Consider the following 26,337-nt stretch of genomic DNA (forward strand, 5'->3'; position numbering starts at 1 on the left):
GACCTCTAAAGCAGAGGCTGTTCCGATTGAACTGTATTTCATTAACAGATAAAAAAATCGGTTAACAAAATTTTAGTTATAAAACCCCGCCATGGTTAAAATAAAAACCACATGTCAGTTATATGCTTTTATTTTACGGGCATCGTGAAAGTTTGGAATAAAATAAGCACGGGAAAAAGCGAAAATATAAAAATAGGCTTTTTGAGGTTGAACAAAACTACACATATTCGCTGGTATAATACTAGGCGTCGCTTTGAGGCAGGTGCGATGGGCAAACGCAAAAAAAACAAGCACCGGAAAATAAATCGACCGCATATAACTTCAGGAACTGATGTGGTAAATTTTAATAGCTTCCGATGTATAGCAGGTACTGCAGTTAAATACAAACAAAAACGATAAGACGGAGAAAGCAAAACGTGGGTTATATAGAGGAAAGCTTCCCAGGTAGCGTGAAGAACAGTTATTAGCGTTAAATTTTAAATAACTTTCACAACTTGTTTACTCAGACTTAAGTCGTGAAAAAAATGTGAATTTGATTAGCGCAAAATAACGGGTTAGCTGTAGAAAAAAATTTGATTAATAAAACATTTTTTCTTCTAAAATCAAACGGTAAAATATCTTTACGACAACAGTAAAATGCATAAAAGCTGCGGTAACGCAACGGGTCGGCAAGGCAGCGAATACGATCCACCATAGATAAACAAAGGTCATACTAAACCGCGTATTGATTCGTGTTGAAATATTTCGAACCGAAAACGCACAGGTGGCGAAAGGTCTGGATCGAATGGACTTCGCTAAACCTCGCGGCAGACTGGGGGCATGACACTTAATGCCTTTGGGAAACACAGGAAATGACAATTTAAAGAAGCAAATAATACTCGTTTAAAACTTGAGTAATGTCCAGGATTAGACGCTTGGTTTACAGATGGGATTCTACTTGAATAAGAATTAAACTCCGCGAGGCAAATGTATATTCCTAAAACAAATGTTTGGCCCTCTATTGCAGTGGTTATCAACCTTTTTAGCTTACGGGACCGGTAAAGTTTCAAAACCAGTTTTGCGGACCGGTGGACCTTCAAAAATAAAAATCAACCCAAATTTTTTTACTAAAACACTTTTTTTACTTTCACATACAACTGGTCTTAAAGTTAAAGACTTTAACGAGTTGTAGCCTACTTTTAAACAGTTGGCCAAAACACTTGCAGCATTGTGACGATACAATGAAGTCCAAAGTAGACCTTTAACAGTTTTAACTCATATAAGTTACGTGACAATGCTGCAAATTACGGAGCTAGCGAACTTCTTAATTTGATGGATAAGCCTTCAACATCTTGAGTTTTGCAATTTAGATTTAAAATTGTAATACATTTGGCGGACCGGCAGGAGAGTTGACGCGGACCGGCGGCTGAGAACCACTGCTCTATTGCATTCAGGTTTCATAACTTTGAGTTTTACTTGTTTATATATGCGTCAACGGAGCAGTTATCGACAAGCAGAGACGTACTTTCAATGGTGTCGGATTTCAAAAAGAAACTCCATTCTATAAAACTTATATAAGAGGGATGGGTTTGAGTGGCAATTGGCAATGTTGCAAATTTCTTCAGCAGTATTTTTCACAAGATGCAGTGGCGTAACTGGTGGCAATCCGTCGCTAGCTCGTCTTTGCCGGCTGAGCGGTTGGCATCAACTGAAGCGTGACGGGTGACGTCATGGACTGTTGCGTGTGGCCGGCGGCCGGGGCCAGCTGGAACCCCATGCCCTGATTGATCGACCAAACCTTAGATAAAGAAAAATAGGATTTTAATTTTTTTTGACGTCTGAAAATTGGAATGAAATGTGTCGAGCCAATATCGATTATTTATTGGAATTTGGAACATTCGAAATAGAATAACATGAGAATACAATGTTAACGTTTTGTACGTTACGTTTAAAAAATACTAGAGACAACGCTTAACGCATGTAAATTTTGAAACTTGTTGTAAAGGCTGAACAAACAGAAGTATAAAAACAGATCAGAATAGAAAAACAAGCTAATTAGTATTTAATGTTGAGTCACTGCGATATTGCAGTATTTAATAGAATGTTGTACCCTTTAGGTTTAAACTATACTTGTATCTTGGTTAGCTGCTGAAAATTAGAGTAACTCAAGGGTTTAGAGTAAGTCAGGTATAAACTATACTGACGCCTATAAACAGCAGTAGACCCTAAACTTTCCAGCTTGTCGAACACTAAGTAATAAAAATAAAATCGCGTCATATACTATTTCATTCAATACAGTTATAACTTTACAAACAACCTTAATATATTACAAACACCCTTACTATAAGACAAGAGGTAAATATCATGATATGGTAAATTAACTACATAACGAGTGCTGTGGTGTACATTCAGGTTTTGCTTGCTTTCCTACATGCCTATTTGTAATGGATTAGGTTACTTATTAAAATTTACTTTTTGCGACACTCCTAAGTATTCCTCGGTCACACAGACATGCCGCCTCAAACTCTATTTTTGCCAGTTTTTAAATCCTTTTATGATTTTATTTTACGATTTTGCGAAAATATGCATTTGGAACCGACTAGCCTCAAATCGTTCGCGTTTCACGTGCACTTTTTCTTTTTATTCGCTTTTACTTGCATATCAGCGAACCACTCCTAGCGTAAAAACGCCTTTCTTAAGCTGATTTGTTTTATAGCGTCAAATTAGGACGTCATTTTGGGTGTATTGGAGATCGTGTTTTGATCCGGTCCGCCACACTATTTTGTGCTTTACATGCGACCAGCTGTTGAAAAGAATTGACCAGCCCTTCTTTACAGTACAGGGTTGATGATGTAAACATCGGAAGAATCGACAGGTTTTAAACTCTTTTTCCTGTTGTGTTTTTCCAACAGAGAAGCGAACATAGATTGTATCTGGGTTAGCTGCTGAAAATTAGAGTAAGTCAAGCTAGTATGTTTCAACAGGTGCTGTCGAAATTGCAAACAAAACTCGACAGACAACAGAAGAAATGCAAATGTTTTGCAGTTTGAGTACATTAAGCTAATTTATATTGGAAGAAACCTTGACAGACGGTAGACATGACAAATGTAAAATATGGAACCTTTTTCAAAAAAGAGAAGAAACAAAGCAATCGTATCTCACCTGCCCGGAAGCGCCTTGTGCCGCGGATGCCATCTGCACAGTTTGCATGGAACCGCTTTCGTAGTGGTGCGAGGCGAACGGATAGCCGAGCAAGTTGATCGGAATCGCCGCGCCGTTGTTGGCCACAACGAAACGGGGATTTCCCGGGAACATGAGCTGGGCGCCGCCGTGAGAGGGCGCCAGAAGTTGGCCGGGCGGAAGGGCAGGGGCGACGGGCAGCGTCGGTTGGTCCTTGGGACTCATTCTCTGTCGCTTGGGCGCTTCGCGTTTGTCAGTGTCGATGGAATCGGCCGAGATCGTCGAGCTGCCGGCGCTGTCCGCCGAGCCGACTCTCGTGCGCCCCCGCTCGGTGACAAGCACGGGCGTGGCCGAGCGCTTGACGGCGCCCGAGGGCATCGTTTGGTAGACGATCTGCGCGCAGGACACGGGCATGAGCTCTGGCTGCGCGGCGGTCAGCACCTTGGCGCTGGGAGGCTGGATGCTGGCCAGCTGTACGCCGTGCTGGGCCACGGGCATGTTACCGGGGTACATCACGTAGCCGACCGGGATCATGAATGGCATATTGCCCGCTGGCGCCGCCACAATGTTGGCTGAAGTCGCGCGGTCGCCGGTGGAGTGTGACTGCGACAGTGCTTTCTGTTCTTGATGTGGCTGGGCGGGCAGCAAGTAGCCCATCGCATGGGCGTTAACGCCAGGGGGTGCGTGCTGCCTAGACCCGCTGTCCGATATCACAACGCCCTGCGTCATGAAGTTGGGCGGCACGATCTGGTAGGCGACGTGGTTGCTGGGCAGCGAGACAGGGACGGCTTGTAGCGCGGCTTGGCCTTGGGGAAAACTTCCAGGCACCGACGGAAAGGTCGCGGTGGCAGCGGTGACATGAACTTTCGCTGCTGATTGTACGAAGTGCGTCCTGGTCGTCACGTTTCTCGAGGCGGTCAGCTGGGCGAGTTGCTGAAGTGCGACTGATGAACGCGGCGGGTCAGCTGGACGGATGACCGTGCCGATTTCGACTTGGCTTTGGTGAATTTTAGCGGGTTGCGGAGTCGTAGCTGAGAAAAAACAACGAAAAACAAGTTAGTATAGTATAACTGCGTACTCCTAAAAGTATTTTATTGCTTCGCGTGGACCAGGGTAGGCTTGAAATTTTAGAGATGACGTCATAAATTAATGTTACATTGCAAATAGACGTCAGAAATCTGCGGTTTCCAGGCAAAAAATGTGAAAGTGAAACAGAGTATAAAAACATTCAGGGCAAAAACCTTTTAATTTTAATTAAACTATTTTCTTTGACAAACTTATTACTCTTCAAATATACACCAATATTACAGTCAGGCCTTCATGGACCCCATAAACTTGTTCTCGTACCCACAAGGGTCCATGGACCCCAGTTTAACAACCGCTGAGTTAGAGGGAAGCACGTATCCCGTTCGTGGTAGAGTTTAGAGCTTACCCTTCGCGGCAAATTCGTAGGGAGACGAGGTGGCAAGTTGGTACTCCGTGGCGACAGCTTGCGGCGACTGCGACGCCTGGCTTCCAACCACTAGGGTGGTCGGCACGGTCGGCTTGGATGGCTCTCGCAGGGTTGTGTAGCACACCTGCACAAACACACCGGAGTAAGTTTTCAAATACCTCTACATATCAAAAACACGCTGAAGGCCGTAAAACCTGGTTAGAATGAAGGTTTTCTGATTTGGATGGGGTAAATATTTTATAAATGGATTAACTCTTTTAAAATTACGATAAGGCATACACAAAGTTGAATATGCTACTGCTGCCAGGCTTTGTTTCAATTGTAAAATTGTGCCTTAGGCAATATTTTGTTAAAGTGCCAACGTTTCGACTACCTACTCAGGCAATCTTTTTCAGGGCAATAAAATTTGCAACTATAGGAAAAATAAACATATAGTTGCAATTGTAGTGCCCTTGAAAGAATAGGTCATCGAAACGTTGGCACTTTAATAAAATTTTGCCGGAAGAGCAATTTTACAATTGATACACAAAGTTTTTACGATTATTTTTGAATTAAAACAGTTCAGGCAATACATTGTTTTATTTACAATGCAGATCAAAATCGAAGGAGTAAAAACGAAAATCGCAGCTGGCTAACAGCAATCCAAAGCGCTTCGAAAATCTCGTTTTGTTCAACAAAACATCGCAATCACCTGAGTCGAGGATGGTTGCTGTGAGGTGGGGTTCGACATCTGGGGCGAAGGGGGGCTGCTCTTGCTTTTTGACGTCAGAAGTTGCTGCTGCTGCTTGCCGCGCCAGTTCGTGGCCGTCGTCATGGTAACTGCAACAAAGGATGACGACAATTAAAGCTCTATTCGTTCGCCAGCATAATTATTTATTATTCTGATTATTATCGTTCCTCAGTAAGAATGGAGATACATATGGTTGAATTTATTTGTAATGCGTTATCAATAGCAGTTATGGAATGTTAAAAACTTGATGTATAATGGAAAATTATCGAAGTTCAACACGTTGGAAAAGTAGTTAACAGTTTACCTAGATAAGGGATTCGTAAATTGGGGTGTACATGAACCCCTTGGAGTAAGTAAACTAGTTTTAGGGGTCCATGAAACCCTAATTGAAATATCAGATTTTTGAAGTCTATTTGTATTGTGACATCAATTTATGACGTCATCTCTAAAATTCCTTGCCTACACTGGTCCACGCAAAACAAAATTTTTTTGGGTCTACGGTAAAAAAGTTTAAGAACCCCTAATCTAAAGTTAAAAGAGTAACATTGAAAAAGTAATATATATTTTTACTTTTTAATAGTTACATTTTAGTAGAGTTTCCGAAAGATTTTATCAAAAAGAAAACGAAATCCAACTGCAGAAGCGCCTACTTGCGTGGTGCTTTCGATCCCACAAGCTAAAGGTGGCTTTGGGTCGTGATTCGCCGGATTGCTTGGGGTTTTGTGCAGACGACAGAGAAGAAGAGGCGGTTGATGAGCAAGGAGAAGGTTTGGGTGGATCGTAGCTGATGAAGTTGTTCCGCTTAGCGGCTTCTGGGCCTCTTCCCCGGTACTCTGTCCACTCCTTTGCGGTGCTCCGTCTCCATTGGTGATGGTGGCGCAACTTTGCGCCCGTTCGCGCGTGTTCAGGAAACATCGGAGAATCGCGTTCGCTCTCGGTGTCCGACGTCGAGAGGCCCGACTCGGAATTAGACAGGCCTAGAACAGCGGCCGACGCCCCCACGTAGAGTGACGTCATCTTGGGCACGCTGTCGCTCAGCGCTTTTGCCTTGGGCTTACTGCTGGGCGTCGCGAAAGTGCTGACGTCATAGTGACGTTTTTTCATCGGGATGTGCGCTTGGCTTGTGCTTGTGGTGCCGGAGCCGCTGCTCGTAGGCGACTGCGACGCCACCATTATGGAGGGGGTCACGTACTTGACCTTGACCTGATAACCCGAGAAGGTGGGAAGGGAAACCACCCGGCCGTCGGCGCCCACAACCACAGTGGTGCTGCTGGCAGTGGGGCATGATGTGGGCGTGGCCGCTTGCTTCTCCTCACAAACCTGATGGGTGTCAGTAGCTGGCACTAATTTGGTGGGGATAACTTCGGTGTCGGTTTTCGTGTTCATGTTTGCTTTTGCCGCAACGCCAGGTTGAGCCATAGCGTAGCTGCTCAGCACCTGATATACCGGGTTCAGCACGCCAGCAGTGACTGGAGCGACCGCTGGTGCTGCTTGAGGTTCCGAGCCCTTCCGAACGGACGCGAACTTCTGCGAAGCGAAGACGGTCGGTTGCGGGGGCTTGGCGCCGGACAGAATGTCGTTGGACGAGTGCAGGGGCGGGCTGCCGCCGCTGCCGATGTTGAAGCGCGGAAAGAACGACACGCAGTTGGAAGGGGGCGAGGGGGTGGCCGAGCGGCCAGACGGGGTCCCGTACAATTTCACCGGCGACTTTTGCGAGCCGTTTACGTAAACGCGCTTGGCTTCGGTGTATGGCGGCGGCTGCGGCTTGTCTTGCTGAAACTGATGCTGCTGTTGCTTGATGGCGGGGTTGGAGCTGGCGGAGGGCGGGCGCATCACGGGGGCCGGTTGGGGCTGGGGTCGGCCGGCATGGGTGGGAGGTGGGTAGATGACGATGTCGCGAGAGAAGTCGGGGGAGCGGAACTGGTGAGCGCGACCGCGATTGGCGGCCGCTTTTATTTCTTCTTCTTCCGCTTCTGCATGCGGGAAAATTTAAGAGTTAACAAAATTTATGCCGTAAGCCAAAAAACGTTGCGAAACACCGACCTAAATTAAATTAAATCATATCTTATGAAGGAGGTAGTAAAAATTGAAGAATTAAAATAAAAACGACGACCAGTGATTGTCAGGTTCTGGTTGGCGGTTGATGCAATAGTTTCTACCACCTCCATAAGATATGATTTGATATAATGTATATCAATGTTTTGCAATTTTTTGGGGGGCTTGAGTAACCCCAAAGGAAATTATAAATAGTTCGCGGCACCCTTGCTCGTATCTTGCTAAGTGGTTAACTGAACGTTAAAATAAACGAGATTAAAACAGCACATTAACTGTGCAACAAGGTTGAAAAAATCTTTCTAAATTATTACTGGCACTTTTATCGTACACAAAAAAGTTGTGTCAAGAACTTACGAATTAAGGAAAAAATGAAATCCTAAAGAATTTAAAATACCTTTTGGCACTCCTAAACGTTTAAAATGGCACAATAAAGTGCCCCGGCACCCCGGTTGAGAACCACTGATTTACGTTAAAATTTCATAAAAGCGATATTAGATTTTTTTGTTTCCACTCGGCACAAAAATAAAACTGGGAAACGCTAGTCGTATTTCGACTAATGACGTGTGCGGACAACTTTATCTGCAAAGAATTTTTTTACCATTTAAAAATCAAACTGACGGAGGCGTATACCTGACGCAGTGGAGGTCGACTGCTGATCGTCTTCTAATTCCCCAGCGGTCTGCACTGAAGCGATAGAAGCCGTGTCTTCTGTACAATCGCCACCACCTGAACGAAAAAATGTATCGATTTAACAAAGTCCATGCGAAAAAACACAAACATTTAAAAAGGTATGATCTCATTTGAATTTTATTGTTTTCCGTAAACAGCAAAGAATTACACTCTGGACGTAACTATATTGGCTGACACAGTTTAACATTGCACACTTCTCAATTAAAAAAAAACCTCTCAAATAAAACAAAACAGTCAGTTAAGACCAAAAAGAGAGGCATATAGTATTACACCAATCATTATATTTTTGGTTTTACTAGAGTTTAGATTTGTTTTAATGACATGATGTCGCTTTAGAAACCATAGCAAAATAAAGCATAAATATATATCTCTACTTCATTGCAACACTACACAAGATCAGGCCAAAATAAAACTACCGTTGCTCAAAGATTCTTCCAGATAGCTGTCGATGATTTTGCTGCTGGCCTGTTCAAGCAGCTCGTTCTTCAGCGCCACCAGGCGGTCAAACTTTTCTTGCTTTTCGCTTTTCAGCGCCTCGAGCGATTGCTGGTGCTCGCTGGCCTTTTTCTTGAGCGTCTGCAAAACACGAGAACAAGGTTGACGCCAGCGAATGATGAATGTAACAGTAGAGATCCGGAAGCTTTTGTAGGTCGAAGGTTTAAGCGCGTAAAAGCGAGTGATCGCACTGAACCTTAAGAACGCCTACGTGTTCAACGATTGAAGAGAGGTATTATAGTTATGACTTGATCTAAAACAAACGTGAAAAGTTCTACGCACGGGATTTCAAACTGTTTATTTAAGTGTTATCGATTCTTAAATGGGCCGCAGAATTTTAGTATTTTTAAAAACATTTATTCATAAAATAATAATCGTCCACACGAGACTTTAATGCACACTATGCTTCGATATCATATTCAACAATCGGTGTCGAAAACATCAACAGGAGCTTTTTATTTGCATCTTCGATGGCTCTGTAAAAAATCCAATAACTCCTTCATATTGGCGACAAACTGCCGTTATGCTCGCCAACGACGGAAAGTCGTTTTAAGCATATTTATGGCCACAAACACGCGCATTAAACTTTGCAAATACAAAATAAATTTTGAAAACAACTTGAAGTGAACCACGATATTTTACTATTTCTTCAGGGTGCGAAAAAGCTTCAGAACTACTTAATATAAAACACAGTTAAAATATCTGAAGAATATAAACGTAATACAAATAAAAAAATAAGATTGAACCGAGATAGTTACAACGTGAACCACTTAGTTAAGCATCACTCAGCAAAATAATAGCCATGTAGAAACTTGTCGCGCACACATAACTTGGCGATACTATAACATCCTCAGGTGAACCGGAGTAACCCCGAGAACGCCTTCTTGTTTGCGACAAATACGTCACAGTCACTTAAGAGATCAATGAAGTTCGCGGCCGGCCGATCAGGGGAAATTCGCGTCACAACAACTTTTAAGCGTGCGAATAGTTGAAAGCCTGCCAAAAGCCCCCAGGAGTCGTTAGAAACCTTTATCAAATCCGTGCTACTCGACAATTTCTATGTACAGCCTAAGCTCTAAGGGGCTGCATTAAACTGATCAAATAAACCAATGTAAGTTTATTGCTGCTAACAAAGGGGGTTCAACAAAACTCATTGTTGGTAATTAGTAACTCAATTGTGCGAAAAGTTTTAGGTGGTGCCACGAAATACAATAGAACATTTTAGTTCAACACGCTTGATCGTAAATTTTGTGGTAAGTTTCGGTAATCCCTGCGTAAATGGATTGAGCAAACAAGTGAGCGAACAAATTGTTAAAAAGTAAGGTTTTGCTTTCCTAACTGGTCACGGAAGCGTGACATCGCTTTGTGTGGACCACGCATAAAAAGTGTTGTTTGTCAGTCCAAAGAAATAGGCGATAAACATTTCTTGGAATTTGGGGCAGCTTTACATGCGTCCAAAAGTTGGTTAGTCATGTAGTGGCAAGTCAGAACGAAAGAGAAACTGGCCCGTTAAAGACACTCGGAAAACAGTACGCCAAGCAATCCCTAAAACAAAAATCTTAAATGATTTTTCAGTCAACACTGTCGCATACACAGTGTAACAAACTATTCCTACATGGGGGCTCTGTGGAGATTTCATACAAGGAAGAAGTATATCGCAATCCGTATTTGCTCAAAAAGCAAATCTGCACGCGGCCCGCTTTAGAGCACACAATACGTAAAGCGGAACCACACTCGCGTTGTAAACAAGGTTGCGCAATTCATTCAGACATTTTTTCCGCCAGCGGCGCTGCGGCGCCCCTTTTCGGTGTGACAATTTATTATTGCGCAAGAGACGCCCAGCAGTCACTCGTGCGTGGCCACAATCGCGTGGGCGCAGGGAAAACGCACCGCAGACGCCCTTTTCGTCTGGCTGGCGGATGAATACGAGCGGCGCTCTGGTGGCATTACAACGCACAGAACACGCGCTCAAAAAGAAGAAAGCAAAGGTTGGGCAATCGAGGGGCGAGAGAAGGCAGAGAGAAAACGCGAAGAGAAAAAGACGGAGAGAGAACAACTCTTCTCTTTTTTTCGTGCCGGAGCTGCTATTGTCACGTGACACACAGAACGAGAGAGAAAAAGAGGGCACGTGACCTAAAGTGGAATGTGACAATGGAGACAACGCCGTTTTGCAGACGAACAGCCAGTTGTGCAACGCTGCAATGCTAGCTCATCGCGGTCATTGTGGTGGTATGACTTGGCACTGTGCCCGTTGGCGTTGTAAAGCGCCTTCGGCGTCGCTGGCTTTGACGTTTGTCTTGATGGATTTGCTATTCTCTTAAAAAAGCTTGGCGTACATTAGTATTGGTTGCTAGCGAATCGTTATAAAAAGTTTTTTTTAAATAGTGCAGCGAAAATTGATTTTAAATTAATCAGAAAATCCGGATCCAAGTTTAAATTAAATAAAATATGTTGCTGTGTGATTACATTTTTTAATGAAAATTCAACCACATTCAATTAAAAAAAAGTTTTGAATAACTTTCCGTGATCACAGCAAAAGTTTTATTAGGCCTGTCGGTAGATTTTAAAATGGTATTTAGAATCACATTAAAACTTTCAACACACTTATGATCATGCATCGGGTGTTCGTGACTGGTTTGTTTCACCCCGTCACGTGCATAGAATAGTCAAGCGTCTTAACCATTGCCAAAAACTATCGACGACGAAAAGTTGGATTTGGCAATTCACCGTGATCAATTATTCATTTGTACTTCGCGTCTTCATCGATTTGCCAAAGCGAAAAATAACACAGTCGACATTGCATCGATGGCGTCGGCCTGGGACCACTTAATATTCGCAAAATCCTGACTTTAACCAGGTCATTTTGAGAGATCATTAGGGCTGAAGAAAATGCGACAATAAATATGTGCTACGCCTGAAAATTTTGAACACGTAAAGAGATTTTTCTCGTTCATGAAAATTTGCCTTGACGTTAAAAGTCCATAGGTGACGTTCGACTTGTAATTAACTATTTTCTATGTTGTTTTCTATTATAGGTAGCAATCGGTCAATCGGATCGTAAACTGTTGACGAAATGCGCAAACCAATTTGTCATTGGATCGGCACCAATACCAGTCGAATAAGCATCGATTCGATTTCTTAGAACCAGAATTCGGCCATCATTCGCTATTATCGAAAATCCTAACTTAATAACTGTACACACAGTTCACCCATAGGCGTTCGAAAGAATGTTTTCGTACGAGCTATATCGTTACTTTAGAATGTCGTTACTTTAATGTTGCGAAATGGCGCAAAGCAGAAAAGCGTTCTAGCGTTTTTACATCAAGCTGACAAGGCATTTCTTTGGTAACGTAAACGGGACTGTCCAGATGGACAAAGCGAATCCTTCAACTCTTTCGGTTTAACACAATCCACAAAAAACATACAATGGCGAAAGCGGTGCTTTCGCCGGCAATATGGATTAAAGTTTTAAAGTGAAAAAGGCCCGGTCCCTTGTTTACAGGTAAACGTTTTTAAGCAGAAATGATTGCATGGGAGTCGTTTGATTCACGGACGCTTTGAAAACAATCGAGGCAGGTGGGAAATAAAGCGTATGGCCAAGCTTCCGTTTTCGTCCGGTTTCGAAGAATTTGCGAGACGGTCGAGGGGGTGGGAGGCCCGAAAGGTCGAGGCTCGGGCCAATTGGAACCAAGGGCGCCTGTAAAACGCCCCGCTTTCGCATATAAGAATTCCCGGCAGCCGATAGCTGATGTTTGCGCGTGTTCCGCCAATTTACACGACCACTGTCGCAAAATCTTCGGGCCTCGATTTTAAACAACCCCTGTGCCTGTTTCCACCCATATACTGAGTAGCTTTCACACAGACTTATAATATAATTCCAGTTGTCGAATTTGACGAGTTGGTGCGATATGCTGCTAATTCTACTTTTAAACTATTATCAAACTGTTCAAATATTACTACCTACATTTTTTTTCTTGATTTCATCGAAAACGAAATATATTGTTTTTTTTTTTTTTAGTCTCTCAGAATGAACAAGTCTGCAGGCTAGTTCTACAGACTGAAATATGTTATCTTATCATACGTACTTTTGATTAACACTATAAAGTTCTAAAATTGAGATTTTATATAAACTATTGTTATACACTGGTTTTAAATAGGATTCTGGTTTATATTTTAGCTTCCGCGAGTTCATTCTAATCCCAACTTATTTCAGAAAACTCCAAATTGAATTTTAATGTTTGGAACATAATAGTTGAATGTTGTACTAAGACGTAACAAGAATATAAAAGGCCCATACAGAAGTATGTAGCATTTTAAACGTTTCGAATATCGCTTTACTCATTTTCAGCAATAACATGGTTAATAACATTATTAACATATTAGTGATAAATCCGAAACGTTTAAAATATTAACTAAAAACTTCTGTGTGGGATTTGATTTTAATAGGTTTGGTAAAGATTGAAAACATAATAATCCAAGTCTGTTAACACAGTTGCTCAAAACACACAGTATTACTGTTTTTCACCACCACGGCGGGCGCACGGATGGCTCAAACCGCAAAGACAATAACTGGAGCCGGCTAGTATGCAGCGGCCCTTTAAAACCACGCTTTGCGGGCGATTTTTAATAACTGCCGCGACGGTTTGTTATGGAACAGCGGTAACCGCGTGCCTGCCGTCCCGGAACACTATGGTAACGTGACAGGATGCCAGCGATAATCGTGAATGGGCCGGGGATACGGTGGCGCGTAAAACACAACAAATCGACGACTGCTGCCGTTCTGCTGATGCTGATACCGCTAATGTTGTTAATGCTGTTTGCTGCGAATATTGTAAAACTATGACAAGCGTCTTGTTTTTGTCAAGTAATTTTATCGTTCTTAGTTTTTAATCGTTAAAAGTGTTAATTAGCAACTTTACATTAATATTTATCATACCATTGAAAAAAGGTTGTATGCTTGAGGTTTGCAATATTTTCCAATGAATGCAAATATGCCGTTGTGATTTTTTGACGTGCTATGTGCACAAGCCCAAAACTACAAACCTAATAAGATAAAAAATGACACAAACTCGTGACACATTTTCACCCTAATGCTTCTCGAAATGTTAGCGAGAGCTGCAAGGGCGAAACCGAAAGGCCTATTTTGGCGCAGTTACGCAACACGACCCAGTTAGCATGAAATAATTGCGTGGCAAACCCATAATTGACACGGATTAAACCTTGGTGTGTTATTTTAAATTAGAACAGTTCTTTTGTAATCGAAAAAACAAGAAAAATAACTACTGATGATACAAAAGCAAATGTAACAACTTTGGTAGGTGAACATGGGTATCAGTTTAGATTAGTGTTTGTTTGTTGTTATATGTAGCATGACATAAATAGGCAATTTGATATCCTATTCAAGCCAACAGTTTAACAAGGTACACGCCAAAGTAAAGACCTCGCATATTAACAGTGTGCACATTTTTCACCTTACAATTGCGGGAACAAACGCCACGCGACCCATATGCTGTTTTAGCTGGTTTGAAAAGAAGTACGCACGTCCGAAAATCCACCTAATCGAAAAGCACGCTGCGCAGAGCGTGATACGTGGTTCGTTATAAGTGAATGACAATTGCTTCGTCTTAACTAAAATCAAAACAAAGAAGTAAGTGACCTAGTAAAAAGTTTTACGCAATCACCCACCAGCTGCCAACAACAGCGATAAAGTTTTGCATGAATTGTGTGACAGTGAGTATCCGCGTAAAACAAGTGATTGCCGACAGAATTTTTTTTTAAGTACGCCTACTGCTCTTTTAGTACCTTTGCTGCAAACGTTGCTTATCAAGAAAACCGCATTGATAGTTTGCGGTTGACAATTACCTCGATGTGACGTAGAGCTGCTTTCAGGATGGTGAGATTGGAGGAGCGTCGCATCCCCAGGCGTGGAATGCAGGACTTGAGCGCCTCGAATCTCTCCTTGAGGTGAGCTCGCCTGCACAAAAAACAACCGCTTCGCATGGCCGTTCGGCTTGTGACAAGAACAACAACCGGACGCCTGTCGTAAATCCCACAATAACATATGCACGCGCAATTGGACATTGGACGCGTTCGCTCGTAAACACTATACTTTGTCCTGCGACCTTATCTTTCTTTCAGTCCCGGCTTGTTTCTTTGGGGCAGACTTTGGCAACTAGATTAATTTTCGCTTTTTAAAATTAGATTAGAATTAGAGCATTTGGGATTTTCCAAATTGGATATAGATCATTTTCGATTTCTCGAATTATATTAGAATTAGAATTGCCAAATTCTACAAAACCAAGATTTAAAAGAGAACTGCAACTACATTTAATTATTCCCATCAACCTAATTTAAATCGCAATTTATTCTTATAAAAAACGTGAATGGTAAATATTTGTGTGCTAATTTGTTTTAGCATAGCCCATTCTTTTCTGATTGAAAAAGTCATTCAAACTCTTTGTTTCGACTGAGAGAGTAAAAATGCCGTTGGACAAATTATAACGTTTTGTAAAATCCGAATTAGATTAGAAGTAGGATTAGATCATACAGGCAATTCACAAACTAGATTGGAAATGGCCGAAGTTTGCTTTGATTTATTTACTTGGAAAACTATAATTATTTAGGAACACTAAACACGGATCTGTTGTTACTGCACTGATGATGGCAAAAGAAATTGCCGAAACGTTTGCTAATAAAAGAATGAATCTTTTATCTATTATTCGGGCCACTCTCTTTGTACTATAATTATTTAGTTGTCCAAGTTTGGTTTGGGAACCATTCGACAGTCACGTGTATATAACGTTGTACGGTTAGCTCAAAGCGTTTTGGCAATGACAGATCAATATTTTGGATTTGGCGAAATAAGCAATTTTTTACGGACTTTTTTGTTAGTATATAGATTTTCTCAGAATTTAGCATGTTTTTATAAAAACAGCGGCCGCCAATCTCAATAAAGTGTTTTTTGCGGGCCGGTAGAGCCATTCAAAAACACAAAAAAACTTTAATACTGATTTCTAACTGTTAAGCTGACAAATTAATTTACGGTTTCTTTTTAAGTGTACATGAACACTTAATAAAAATATTCCCTTTTTCATTAACAACAAAAACAAGGGCATAATCTCATACTCGAAAATGACTGCCGTTTGTTTTACTATTTAGCGTCCACTTAACACAACGGAATACTCTCGCCACTACAAACCACAGCAGCATAAAACTCTTGGCCGAGTCTTCGATCATCAGCTGGCCTTGGCATCGACCGACTCCAGCAACAAACCTAACCATCGCACCCAGCTCTTTAAGCTCTACCTCGGCCGTTTCCATACTTCGGCCGACATACTCTTTTCACCCGACTGTTTTTGAGCTAAACTTAACTTCGCCTAGGGTCACTCACTTTGCGACAAAGCTAGTGCGAAAGGGATATTTCAGCCGCTCTAAAGCCGGAAAGGTGGACTGCGACCAGAGTGGCCTGGCTACTCAGTCGCAAACACTTTTACTGGCGACAGGTTTAGCCGAGACGAAGAAAATCCCGTCGACTGATTAGCGAGGCGAGGGAGAGCATGCATTTTTAATTCCTTGTTTAGACGCCGCCGCCGAGTGCATTATTAATGAGATAGTGCAACTTTGCACGTATTGTTTGTCGCAAGTTGCGCAAAAACAACCAGGTTGTTATTTACTGCAATCAGATTTCGGGATATCTTGGCACGTTCGACACGATTTTCGATTTTGCTGTAACAAATTAAACCGTGGAATGATACTATTTTGGCACTATATTTACTGTTTGTTTTAAAGTTTTTGGTTTGCGATTTTTTAGAAAGCAACGTTCGGTTAATTGGTTTCTTAGTTATACGGAGTTCGTTTTAGGGATTGACGTGCACTAAAACGTATTTTTTTCTTAGCAAACCAAGCGAAGTATGTAATTCGCATTTGTATCTAAACCACATTATTGCATAACTTGGTTATTTAGGATACTTTAATCAACAGGGCGTTTAATAAAAATATTTTAAATTCTAAAGTTTTTTTATTTTTAAATTCTAAAGTTTTTAAATTTCTAAAACCCAGTCGTTACGTTACCACTGCTCCACTTTTTCGGAATGCTTCATAAATTTTTAAAGGGGTTCCTGAGGGAGGTTAGAATAACTTTTTGTGTCCTTGCTTGTCGATACATTTAATCTAAAGCTATTGTCAACACTTGGGTAATTGGACGTTTGAATTTTTGGAAGTCAAAGAATGAGCGGAATTTGGAAAATTTTAATAAAAATTTGAATTACGTTTGCCTTGTTTGCGAATTTTATTATTGTTTTTCTTCTTTAGAAATAAAATTAACAAACTGCGAACAAGCACAAAATTCATACCTATTTTTTTCTAGCTGGTTGTGCGTCAACGTGACATTCCTTTTCATTTGCCTAAAAATAAAAATAAAATTATTTTTTTACTTTCAGTGGGAACTAAATATTTTTTAATTCTACTCAGAGAAATGTAAGTTATAATTGCTGTTTTATAAATGGTCCTGTATAGTTTAAAATTTTAAGTCGTAATCAAAGGCAGTCATTAACATATTTATGTTTACTTTTTATAAAATGACTGACTTTTATTCCAACATAAGAGTAAACAATGAAAGACACACACAAACATATGTGTTTAATAACATCTGTGATCTAGCCCCTCGGAAGTTGCAGTAAACAACTGTCAGTCACTTGCAAGAAGGAGGAGATGTCTTGTTTAAATACATCAAGTAAATTAAGTCTTTCTGCGGTGTCACAAAATTGGAAATAACACCTTTCCAATATACATCAATGGTATTATGTTATTTGCACGCGCTTACTTGAACTGTAAGGCGGCGTACACTTTCTCATCTTCGCTGGTCTGGATCAACGAAGGCAATAGTGTATTGACGTTCTGGCCATTCTCCTTTTTGCCGCTCGGGTTCAAAGGGGTCAACGGGTTCACCGGGGTCGAATGCGCCCCCGTTTCCCGAACACGCCGACCCACGCCCTGGGGAGACTTTCGTGCTTGCTCGGTGTTTACCGTGGACTGGACAACATCCGATCGAGCGTTGTCTTTGGTGGGTGTGTAGCGATTGGTGGCCGATGGTGAATTTCGGGTTTGGTCTGGGATAAAAAAATTGTTGTAAAAATCGTTGGCTTTAGTTTAAACGAGATTTTAAGGTTTATTGAAAAAGTTGCCAAAAACTTTTCACCATGTTTTACTCTAACAAAATTATCCTTAAGCTATATGGTGAATTACAAATTATAGCTGGCCTTACGAATATGATGTGTTCAACAGTTATTTTATATTTTGTATTTGTCGTTACTGAATTTATAAAAGTCTGTTTTTACGTCATTTCACACCAGTTTCGAATCTTATTATATGCAATAATAAAGGTAATTAATCGAAATCGCGTATCCCCAACAGGTCATACCGACGGTTTATATTACTATAGTTCGGCTATTGGCAATATTACCGGATTGTAATGCTGTTAATAAATATTTCAATGAGCAGGATACACAGCTTACATCAGCGGCGGCCAGCCCAATAATTAACAATTTCCTTTGCTTACATTAATCATCATTTAGTTAGTTAAGAGGTTTAGCAAATGGCGAAAAATTAAAATACGCTTGAAGCTTGAAAGTTACAACTGTTCAAACAGGACAATATTATGCGTAGCTAATCCAATCGGGGGAAAAAAGTTACTTCACGCTACATTGAAAAAACAATGTTTCATCTATTGTTATGTCACACAAAATTTAGAATTAATTTAATCGAAAGGATTTTAAAAGCTTAGTAAGTTGTGGTTATTCGATTGATAAGTTTGCCGCAAAAAAGGTGTTTAAGATCGGGCCACCTGCCGACTTGGAGACTGAATTGATTTAATGCGCGATGTGTACTGTGTTGTAGAACTTTAGTATTTAACTGTAAGCAATCTTCTTGTTTGTTGTTAATCTTAAATATTGCCTTATAAACAAATGTTAAAATAGTATATCCATATATTATTACTACGGCGATTATTAATTTTTGACCTAAAAAATGAGAACGTTTGACCCAAAAATAAAACTTGTTTAAAAATTTTGACCTGTTAGGAATACATTGATTTTGAACAATGTATTGTTGCATGAAGTGAAAAAAAATTCCTTCTGTGCAGTGTTTTTCTGTTTTGCAAGTAAAAAGTAAGGTCAAATTTTATCTTTAGCACCCATTTGAAAGTTGTATCCAAAAGCTCCCTGTGCCAAATGAAAACCAACAAACAAACACCCACCAGAGTCGACTGTGGTGGAAACGATGGCCATTCTGGCCCTGGCAACAAGCACGTCCATGCTAGGGGCAGTAACGTCAACAATTTGCAGCGGTTTTGGGGAGTCGGGATAGTCGTCGTAACTCGCACTGCTTTCGGAAGTCGTAACGCGGCTGACCTTAATAAGAAAACACATGGAAATTTGTAATTTGAAAACTGCTGTAAAAATAATACTGAGTGAATAAATTAATAGAATAGTAACGTCAATTTCTGATAAGTGGGAGAGTTGTCACAGCACGGGTGTGAAGTGATTTAAAATAGTACGTGACGAAAGTAGAGTAACGCACGTGCGCCAAGTAGAAATATGGACAAAAACTAGACATGCTCGCGGTTTTAAAAATCGTGCGCCGTTCGTTTTGCAAAAGGATCTCGTACATACAAACAATCCCCTTACGTATTGCTGAGCAGGCAAGCTTTCGGCAGACGTGACGCTCACAGTAGGCAGGCTGCTGTACGCGTTGCTTTCGCTTTCTTGTGGTTTTTTCGAAGGCGTACCGCCCAAGCCACTTCTCATTCCGTGAGAGGAGACTTGAAACTCGGGGTGTCCTAAAGGGGGAAAGAGACTAGATTAGACTTTCGATAAATCTTTGCTGAACGTTAACCACTAGGCAGAAATAAATTTATCAGCAGTTAGGCCGGAATAAAATTATTATTGTGTGCAGAACATTGTACAAAATCTCTGATGAGCTGTGGCCCCTGTGCACTACCAAAGTCTTAAGCAGAGATACTAGATTGGGTGTTTAGTTTATTTGACCTACAACTTTTGAGAAAACAAACTTTACAATTTTCTTACTCAATGAAGGGTATAATATAACAAAGTTGAAAAAAATGTTTAACATTTTACAATAAAAAAATGATTTTTTACTTTTCATTTGGCAGACTTTGTGCGTTAAACGCTTGCAAGCAAAACATTACATTGGTTACCCTAGCCGCATCACAGATATGCCCTTTAGAAAGTTTGCAGACTTGACACACCAAATTAATACGAAAGACATGTCTGGCGAACAGGCGACACTTGTGCTGGAGTTACTTGTGCGATACGCTTGCAGTACACTATGGGAAGCGGTATGTGAACCCAAGTCCTAGCACCATCGGTCTATTCTAGCAAGGAGTGACTAACATACCAACATCCATTTGTCACTTGTGAACTACGGCACGGTTACGAGTTAACACAGCGCCAAAAACCTCACATATTCCTAAAGCAGTGCGACAGTGCGTATGATGTATCATATCTGTAGGAAATTAAACACTTGATATGAAAGAGAGAGACAAGGCACCTTTTGCATTCTAAACATAACTTCAAAATACCGGCCACAAAGTTAAATAAAGTTGCACCTTTACTTTAGAGGTGCACCAGCGGCACACTCTCTATGTTAAAAAATTAAAACGGTCCTCTGTTTGCACAAATCTGCGTGGTACTGGGTTGTTAAAGGTAATTCATTTGTTTAAGGGAAAGTTATTTGCCCGCCTTATTTGCCCACGCCGAGTGATCTACGTCAGACAAAAACGGGGTTCCGTTTTAAAGTATAGTCAACATTTTGCACTTCCATCTTAAATGTGGAATTCTTTAGCGAGCCGTTCAGGAATTTTTATCTTTCAAACACTCTGTTTGGCGGCTTTAGTTGTTTTTTCAGAAACATAAAACTTATTTTCAAATATATATTTTTTAAATTTCTAAATCTAAATAGCCGTAAGCAAAAAAGTTTAAAAAGCTCACATACAGAACATGCAATACCTTTGTGTAATGGCAAAGAAATATAGAGATTTAAACATTTGACCATGTCATTTTGAATAAAAAATGCGTTACTGAGAATTGCTCAATTTGTAATTTTTCATTCGAAGATGGACAGCAGTAAGAAAAAAAAACGTTGTTAAAATACGGATAGTAATTGTTCAGAAACTGTTCAGTGATGTTTTTGTATTCAAACACGTATAGTATACGCTCACTGGCAGAAAACAACATTCGACGCACGACGGTGCAGCAAAACACATTAGCTACGGTTAAGTGCGTTCAATCGGCGTGTGGCGTTCGCCTCTGCGATGATCGCCGGTTGTCTAAATGCCACTGGCTCTGGCTCAAAGGCGAAACGGCATCGCGCATATGAATTAATGCGCCCGGGAGATTCGCGCGACGCTCGACGGTGCGTAATTAGACGTCAGGCGAAACCGCAGCCCGGCTCGGCTTTTAGCGAACACGTGTTAAGCCTCGGGGCGCAGTTCGCGAGGGTCTTCACCTAACGAAAGTTTGTTCGTAGCTGCTTTGACCGGTCTTTTTGCTTTTTCGCGGCCTGTTCACGTTAAACCAGGGCTGCGGTATTGGTTAAAAATAACCCGAGTCCGCCAATTTACGTAACTAAAATAACGTGGATATTCAGCAATTCACTTATAGGGGTCATATAATTCATTTAATCACAGTACAAGCTTGGAAAATACCACCATATGCTATCCCGCCTTCACAATTTCCAGTTGGCGGCCATATCAGTTTTAAAATTTGGTACTGTGCATGTGCATGCGCATGTCGGACTCGGGCAGTTTCACGTGGTCTTACTGGAGTCCAGAGTCCCGACTCCGACTCCGACTCCGCAGCCCCGCTTTAAACGATCGGTTTCCACAAAACATCAAAATTAAGAAAAAAAATCGATGCTGTCTAACGAACCTTGTAGTTGACTTGGTGTGCTATTGATCGTACTCTCAGGATGCCAATTACGTAGAATCGTGCCATAAAGTTTTTTCAATGGACTGTGGTTTTAAAACGTTAGACATGGTAAAAGCGAGATTACTATTGTGGCAGGGCAAAAGTTTAATCACTTACTAAATTGTTACCAACAATTGTTATTGGAATTGCTTGAATGGCGTAACGGTGTCGATGAGCAACCCAAAAATGTTTATAGGAAAAAAATAGTCTCAAAGTGGCGAATAAGCATATGGTGCAGAAAACGAGAAAATTATATGACAAAACCAAACATGCAGTAAGATTGGTAGACAATAACTGATCGGTTCCATATTTCGATTTGTGCGGTAAAACTGTCAGAAATTGTAATCATAATATTCGACAATTTTATTGACGTTTCTTCCATAACAGAAACGAAGCTCCGAATTGACATATCGAACGAGATTTGACGTATAGCCTTCACTATGCCAAAGTCAATGCGATTAGCAACGTGGCCGGAGTTCGTAACAACAACGAAGAATGTTGTGACGTCACAACCAACAACCGAGCCCTGGAAAGTGCAATGCGTCACGTGCGCAAATCCAATTCAATAAACATCGCCGTGGCGTAGAGCTTTACAGTGTGTAGCGAATACACTCGGCTTAGTGGTGGCCCTGTATCAATGGGGTGGTGACCTTTGAGTCTAGGTGGGGTGACCTTCAAGTCTACCTCATGCCACACAAACACTTTTTATCAATAGACAGGGAAACTGGCTAAAGCGTAGATCGCATACCTCATTCCACACAAACACCTTTACTGGTCGACTTTAAGATGGGAAACGTGCTAGGAATTCGATAACCTGCTTGGAAGTAGATTTTAAACTTCAAACGCAACTAGTGTATGGAATAATCCTGTCAGTATTTGGTTAAGATTTCAAACTGGCGACAATACAAGATACTTTCCGGACAGCTTCCAATTTGTGAAACGTCTAGATATTTGTAAACAATTGTTAGAAGGCAAGATAAAGTTGAAGATGTTTTAAAGCAGTGGTTCTTAAACTTTTATTACCGCAGATCCCCACCAATTTTTTTAAGCAAGACATTTTAGAGATTACGTCATAAATCGACGTCACACTACCAATAGACGTCAGAAATCTGCATTTTCCAATCCAAAGTGAATCAAATCAGAAATACATTCAGGGCGAAAACGTTTTATTTTTAATTAAATTATTTTCTTTGAAAAATTGATTACTTTTCCAAATATACACAAATATTTCAATGAGTTCTTCATGGACCCCCTAAAACTAGTTCACGTACCCCCAAGGGGTCCATGGACCCAGTTTAAGAACCCCTGTTTTAAAGGGATATGGTAGAAGTGAATTTCACGAAAAGCTACAACAAAAACAATGAATAAAACAACAGAACTAAAAAAAATCATTGGAGCACAATTGGTTGGAGGTTTTACGAGTCGTATAAACAAACTGGAATGGTTTCCATCGGTCGAATTCGAGGGCGTGCGTCAAGCAAGCGCATTTTCGCAGAGGAAATTCAAATTTCAGGCATAGTTGAGAAAGGTAATTAAAATCTAGGGTCGTAATTAATTCGAGAAAGATAGGGCTACAATTACTGGCCGCGTTTCTAGACCGAAAACTATCCAATAACTTGCCGTGATGTATTAGTCATCAGTGGCTTTTAGAGGATATCGAATAATTTGGCAACAAATATTGTTATTTTTATCGAAATTTAGCTTGTGTATAGAGGTAGAACCATTATTTAAGTTGCTTTACATCTAACATCGACCATTCGACAACTAGATTCCAAACACGTTTAAAGAGATTTTAAACCAAACTTTACCTGTCACCAGCAGTTCGGGTTTATTGAACGAAGCCAGTTTGGCCCATATATGCAGAATTGCAGAAAACAGGCCCGTTGCGAACACCCTTGGAAAGAGGTTTGAGCGGTGTCAAAATACGACCACAGACTTCTGAAGCCGTTCGCGCACCACTGTGAGTTCGCATAGCGCAGAAAGGTTGCTACATCCGAGAGATAGAAATTGGTGGGAACACGGTTTGATCGCGGAACGTGGTGTTTTCACCTAATGCTGCATATACCACTAATCTTTTAAGTGCGACTCGCAAAATCTTGAACAAACAAATAACAAAACGACGTTTACCAACTGGAGTATTAGAAATTGCAAATAATTGAGACACTGCGTTGTCTAAAATTTGTCAGAAAATCCAGTTTTAGTTTTTCGGTTTTGCAAGTAAACATTAGGGAACAGCAAACAAGAGGTTTTATTATTTGTGCGAGTCCGCGTTTCTCTTAATTAAATAATAAGCTCCCTGTACATGCGTGGTTTATCACACTTCTAATCCTACAATATTGCATCCCGAAACTGCAAATAATCAGAAGCCATAATATTTTTTCGGCGCCGCGCCTAATTACATTTCAGCCAAGAAAAAAAATGTAAAAATACCCTAGTGGTAATATTCGATTTATCTCCTTTTTCAATAACACTTTATGTATGTCAAGAATTAGCTTTGGTAACCAACCTTAACAATTTAACTACGAACATGGTTACCCCGGTGTAAATACAAGTGATTTTACGACTTATGTGAAAGGTTGTTGTTTCGCGAACATTGCATTCAATCCAGAACGAGCGTTTACAGCCCAGAATATCGTTACAACTCTACTTGACATTTTAATCCGATACAAATACCAGATATTTTACACAAAAAGAATCGTGACCCGAAATGATACCAATGACGTAATTAATATGCTACAACAGGTTGACACCGACACCACCCCAGTATCAGACGAGTGAAGATACTACCACTTGGCATCGGGCATCGGACATCCCTAGTAACAACACCAAAAAAACAGTGAAGCCAGCATTACTTTTAAACTGTGCACGGAGAGAAGAGACTTTTAGCTCAATCGAAACTTGCACTATCGAAAGCGCAACACATTTGCAGTCTGTAAAAAGCTCGGGAGGGTTTCGCAACTTATGGAAAGCACTGGGATTGTCGGGTTGTCTTTTAACGGTTAACTGGGCAATCGAGCGGTTTGAATTTTTTACGAGTTTTCCCTGAAAGAGCACCACACAAAGCGGCACGGGCTTTTTACGATTACCACACAAAAGGCGTGAACTACTAAACACTGCAATGTTAAACAACACAAGGTAGTTTTGGGAACAGTAAAATAAACTCGGATGAACAACACGCAGGCAAGTACATTGCTAACTTCAAAGGAGGACAAATGAATATCTTTGCTTTGTTTACTAGCTCTAGAATTACAGAATCGAATGATTCCTATAAATTATTTCATTTAAGTTTCGTTTATTTGTAGAAAAGTTAGCGAAAGGGGCTTTCTAACAATGGCTTAATGATAGAAGAAACGACTAACAATTAAAATGCTCCTGATCACCAAATTAATCGTTTCGTTTGTTTTTTTGAAAAACAAAAGGTCATACACATCGAATTACAAAATTAACTTCAAGAGAATATACAGTTGGATCGAAAACGACTGGGCTAAATTGCCGACCTTTAAAGGCTTAATCGTTATCGTACATGTTGTCTGCTGAGAAAAGCAATAAAATGTCCACAGACGGTTATGAAAATACTTCGTGGCCGCCAAGCGCTCGAGCAAAGACAGTAGCCTCACCTATTTAAATGTATGTACCGATGATGCGATATTACGCAACGCAAGTGACAAACGCTATAAACAGCACACAGATAGTCGTACCATCTAGTCGAAATGCGTAGCCGACCAAGCAAATCCGACCAATCGCTGCGCTCGGCGAGCCAGCGCCACAGACAACAGTTCGCACACCCAAAACAGCACGCGCGAGCGAGGAGAGAACGCAAACAAACGGCCGTGCGACGGGGACGGTCGGCTACACGCGTAACGCTGCACGTGTACAGGCAAACACGTGCAGCGCGCGCGGCCGCTGGTCACGTGGTTGTCGCACCCGCTACGTCGAGTCATTTCGCCAGTAGGCGGGCGCCATCGCAGTGAGCTCAGTCCGCTCGCATTGCCTTCGGGTTACGTTCGGTTATTTGTGAACGGGAGATGTCAAGTAGCGTTGATTTTTTGGGAGAGCCCGCGCGCCCTGCTCTCTTTTCCCCCCGTTTCTTTTTCTTTTTCCCAGCGCAGTTGGAAAGTTGCCCTGGTTGAGAGTGTCGTAATGTCGTCCACTAACACCAAAGTACACACACGTGCGCGCGCGTACGCATATCGCACGCACACACTTTTTCCTCTCGCACGCGCAAATGGCCGATTTCGACTTGCCACGTTATGGAGAAATCTCGGTCCGTTGAAGATGTTTTTTGACGCCTTTTCAATCACGTACAGTGTCGCAGTTCTTTACGACTAGGGCTCGTCAACACGAATAAATATTACAATACGAAATCTGTTTTGTAATTGAAAATGACAATTTAGTTTTAAAATCCATTACAAACAGACAAAAAAATATTAGTTATTAAAAGTAGTATATCAGTAAAGTATTGTATGGTCGTTCCAACTACATTTTATACAATTTTTGGTTTCTCAAACGAAGAGGGTACATAAAGACGAACCTGTGTTATCCGAGAAACTATGTTGGTTGTTGTGCCTCTCGGCTAAATAAGTTGTCTCGTCAACATTGAGGCCATTATTGTTGATTTTATCTGACTTGATATGTGCAGTTGCCCCAACAGGTTCGGAAATGTTAGCCTTTAGGGCGCTGTCCAGATCCTTGTTTTCGTATTCGATAAAGTTTGCCGCAGCCAAAAGTGTATGCAGGTCCATTCCGCCGGTTGAAAGTATCAAGGCAATCTG

At 41.1% G+C, this 26,337-nt stretch overlaps 1 protein-coding gene across 1 annotated transcript; it reads right to left on the minus strand.

Moving 5' to 3' along the window:
- Nucleotides 1-170: 170 nt before the first annotated feature.
- LOC146138322 (uncharacterized) lies at nucleotides 171-26,307 on the minus strand. Its single transcript, XM_083394568.1, has 13 exons — nucleotides 26,097-26,307; nucleotides 19,265-19,416; nucleotides 18,835-18,988; nucleotides 17,404-17,689; nucleotides 16,934-16,984; nucleotides 14,445-14,556; nucleotides 8,510-8,663; nucleotides 8,028-8,123; nucleotides 5,993-7,315; nucleotides 5,304-5,431; nucleotides 4,592-4,736; nucleotides 3,142-4,190; nucleotides 171-1,777 (listed from the first exon to the last, which is right to left on the minus strand). The coding sequence occupies exons 1-13, from the start codon at nucleotides 26,305-26,307 to the stop codon at nucleotides 1,652-1,654; spliced, it is 3,987 nt and encodes a 1,328-aa protein (XP_083250694.1). The 3' UTR covers nucleotides 171-1,651.
- Nucleotides 26,308-26,337: the final 30 nt, after the last annotated feature.

This window comes from Ascidiella aspersa, chromosome 7, assembly GCF_963924565.1.
Source record: "Ascidiella aspersa chromosome 7, kaAscAspe10.2, whole genome shotgun sequence".
Classification (NCBI taxonomy): domain Eukaryota; kingdom Metazoa; phylum Chordata; class Ascidiacea; order Phlebobranchia; family Ascidiidae; genus Ascidiella; species Ascidiella aspersa.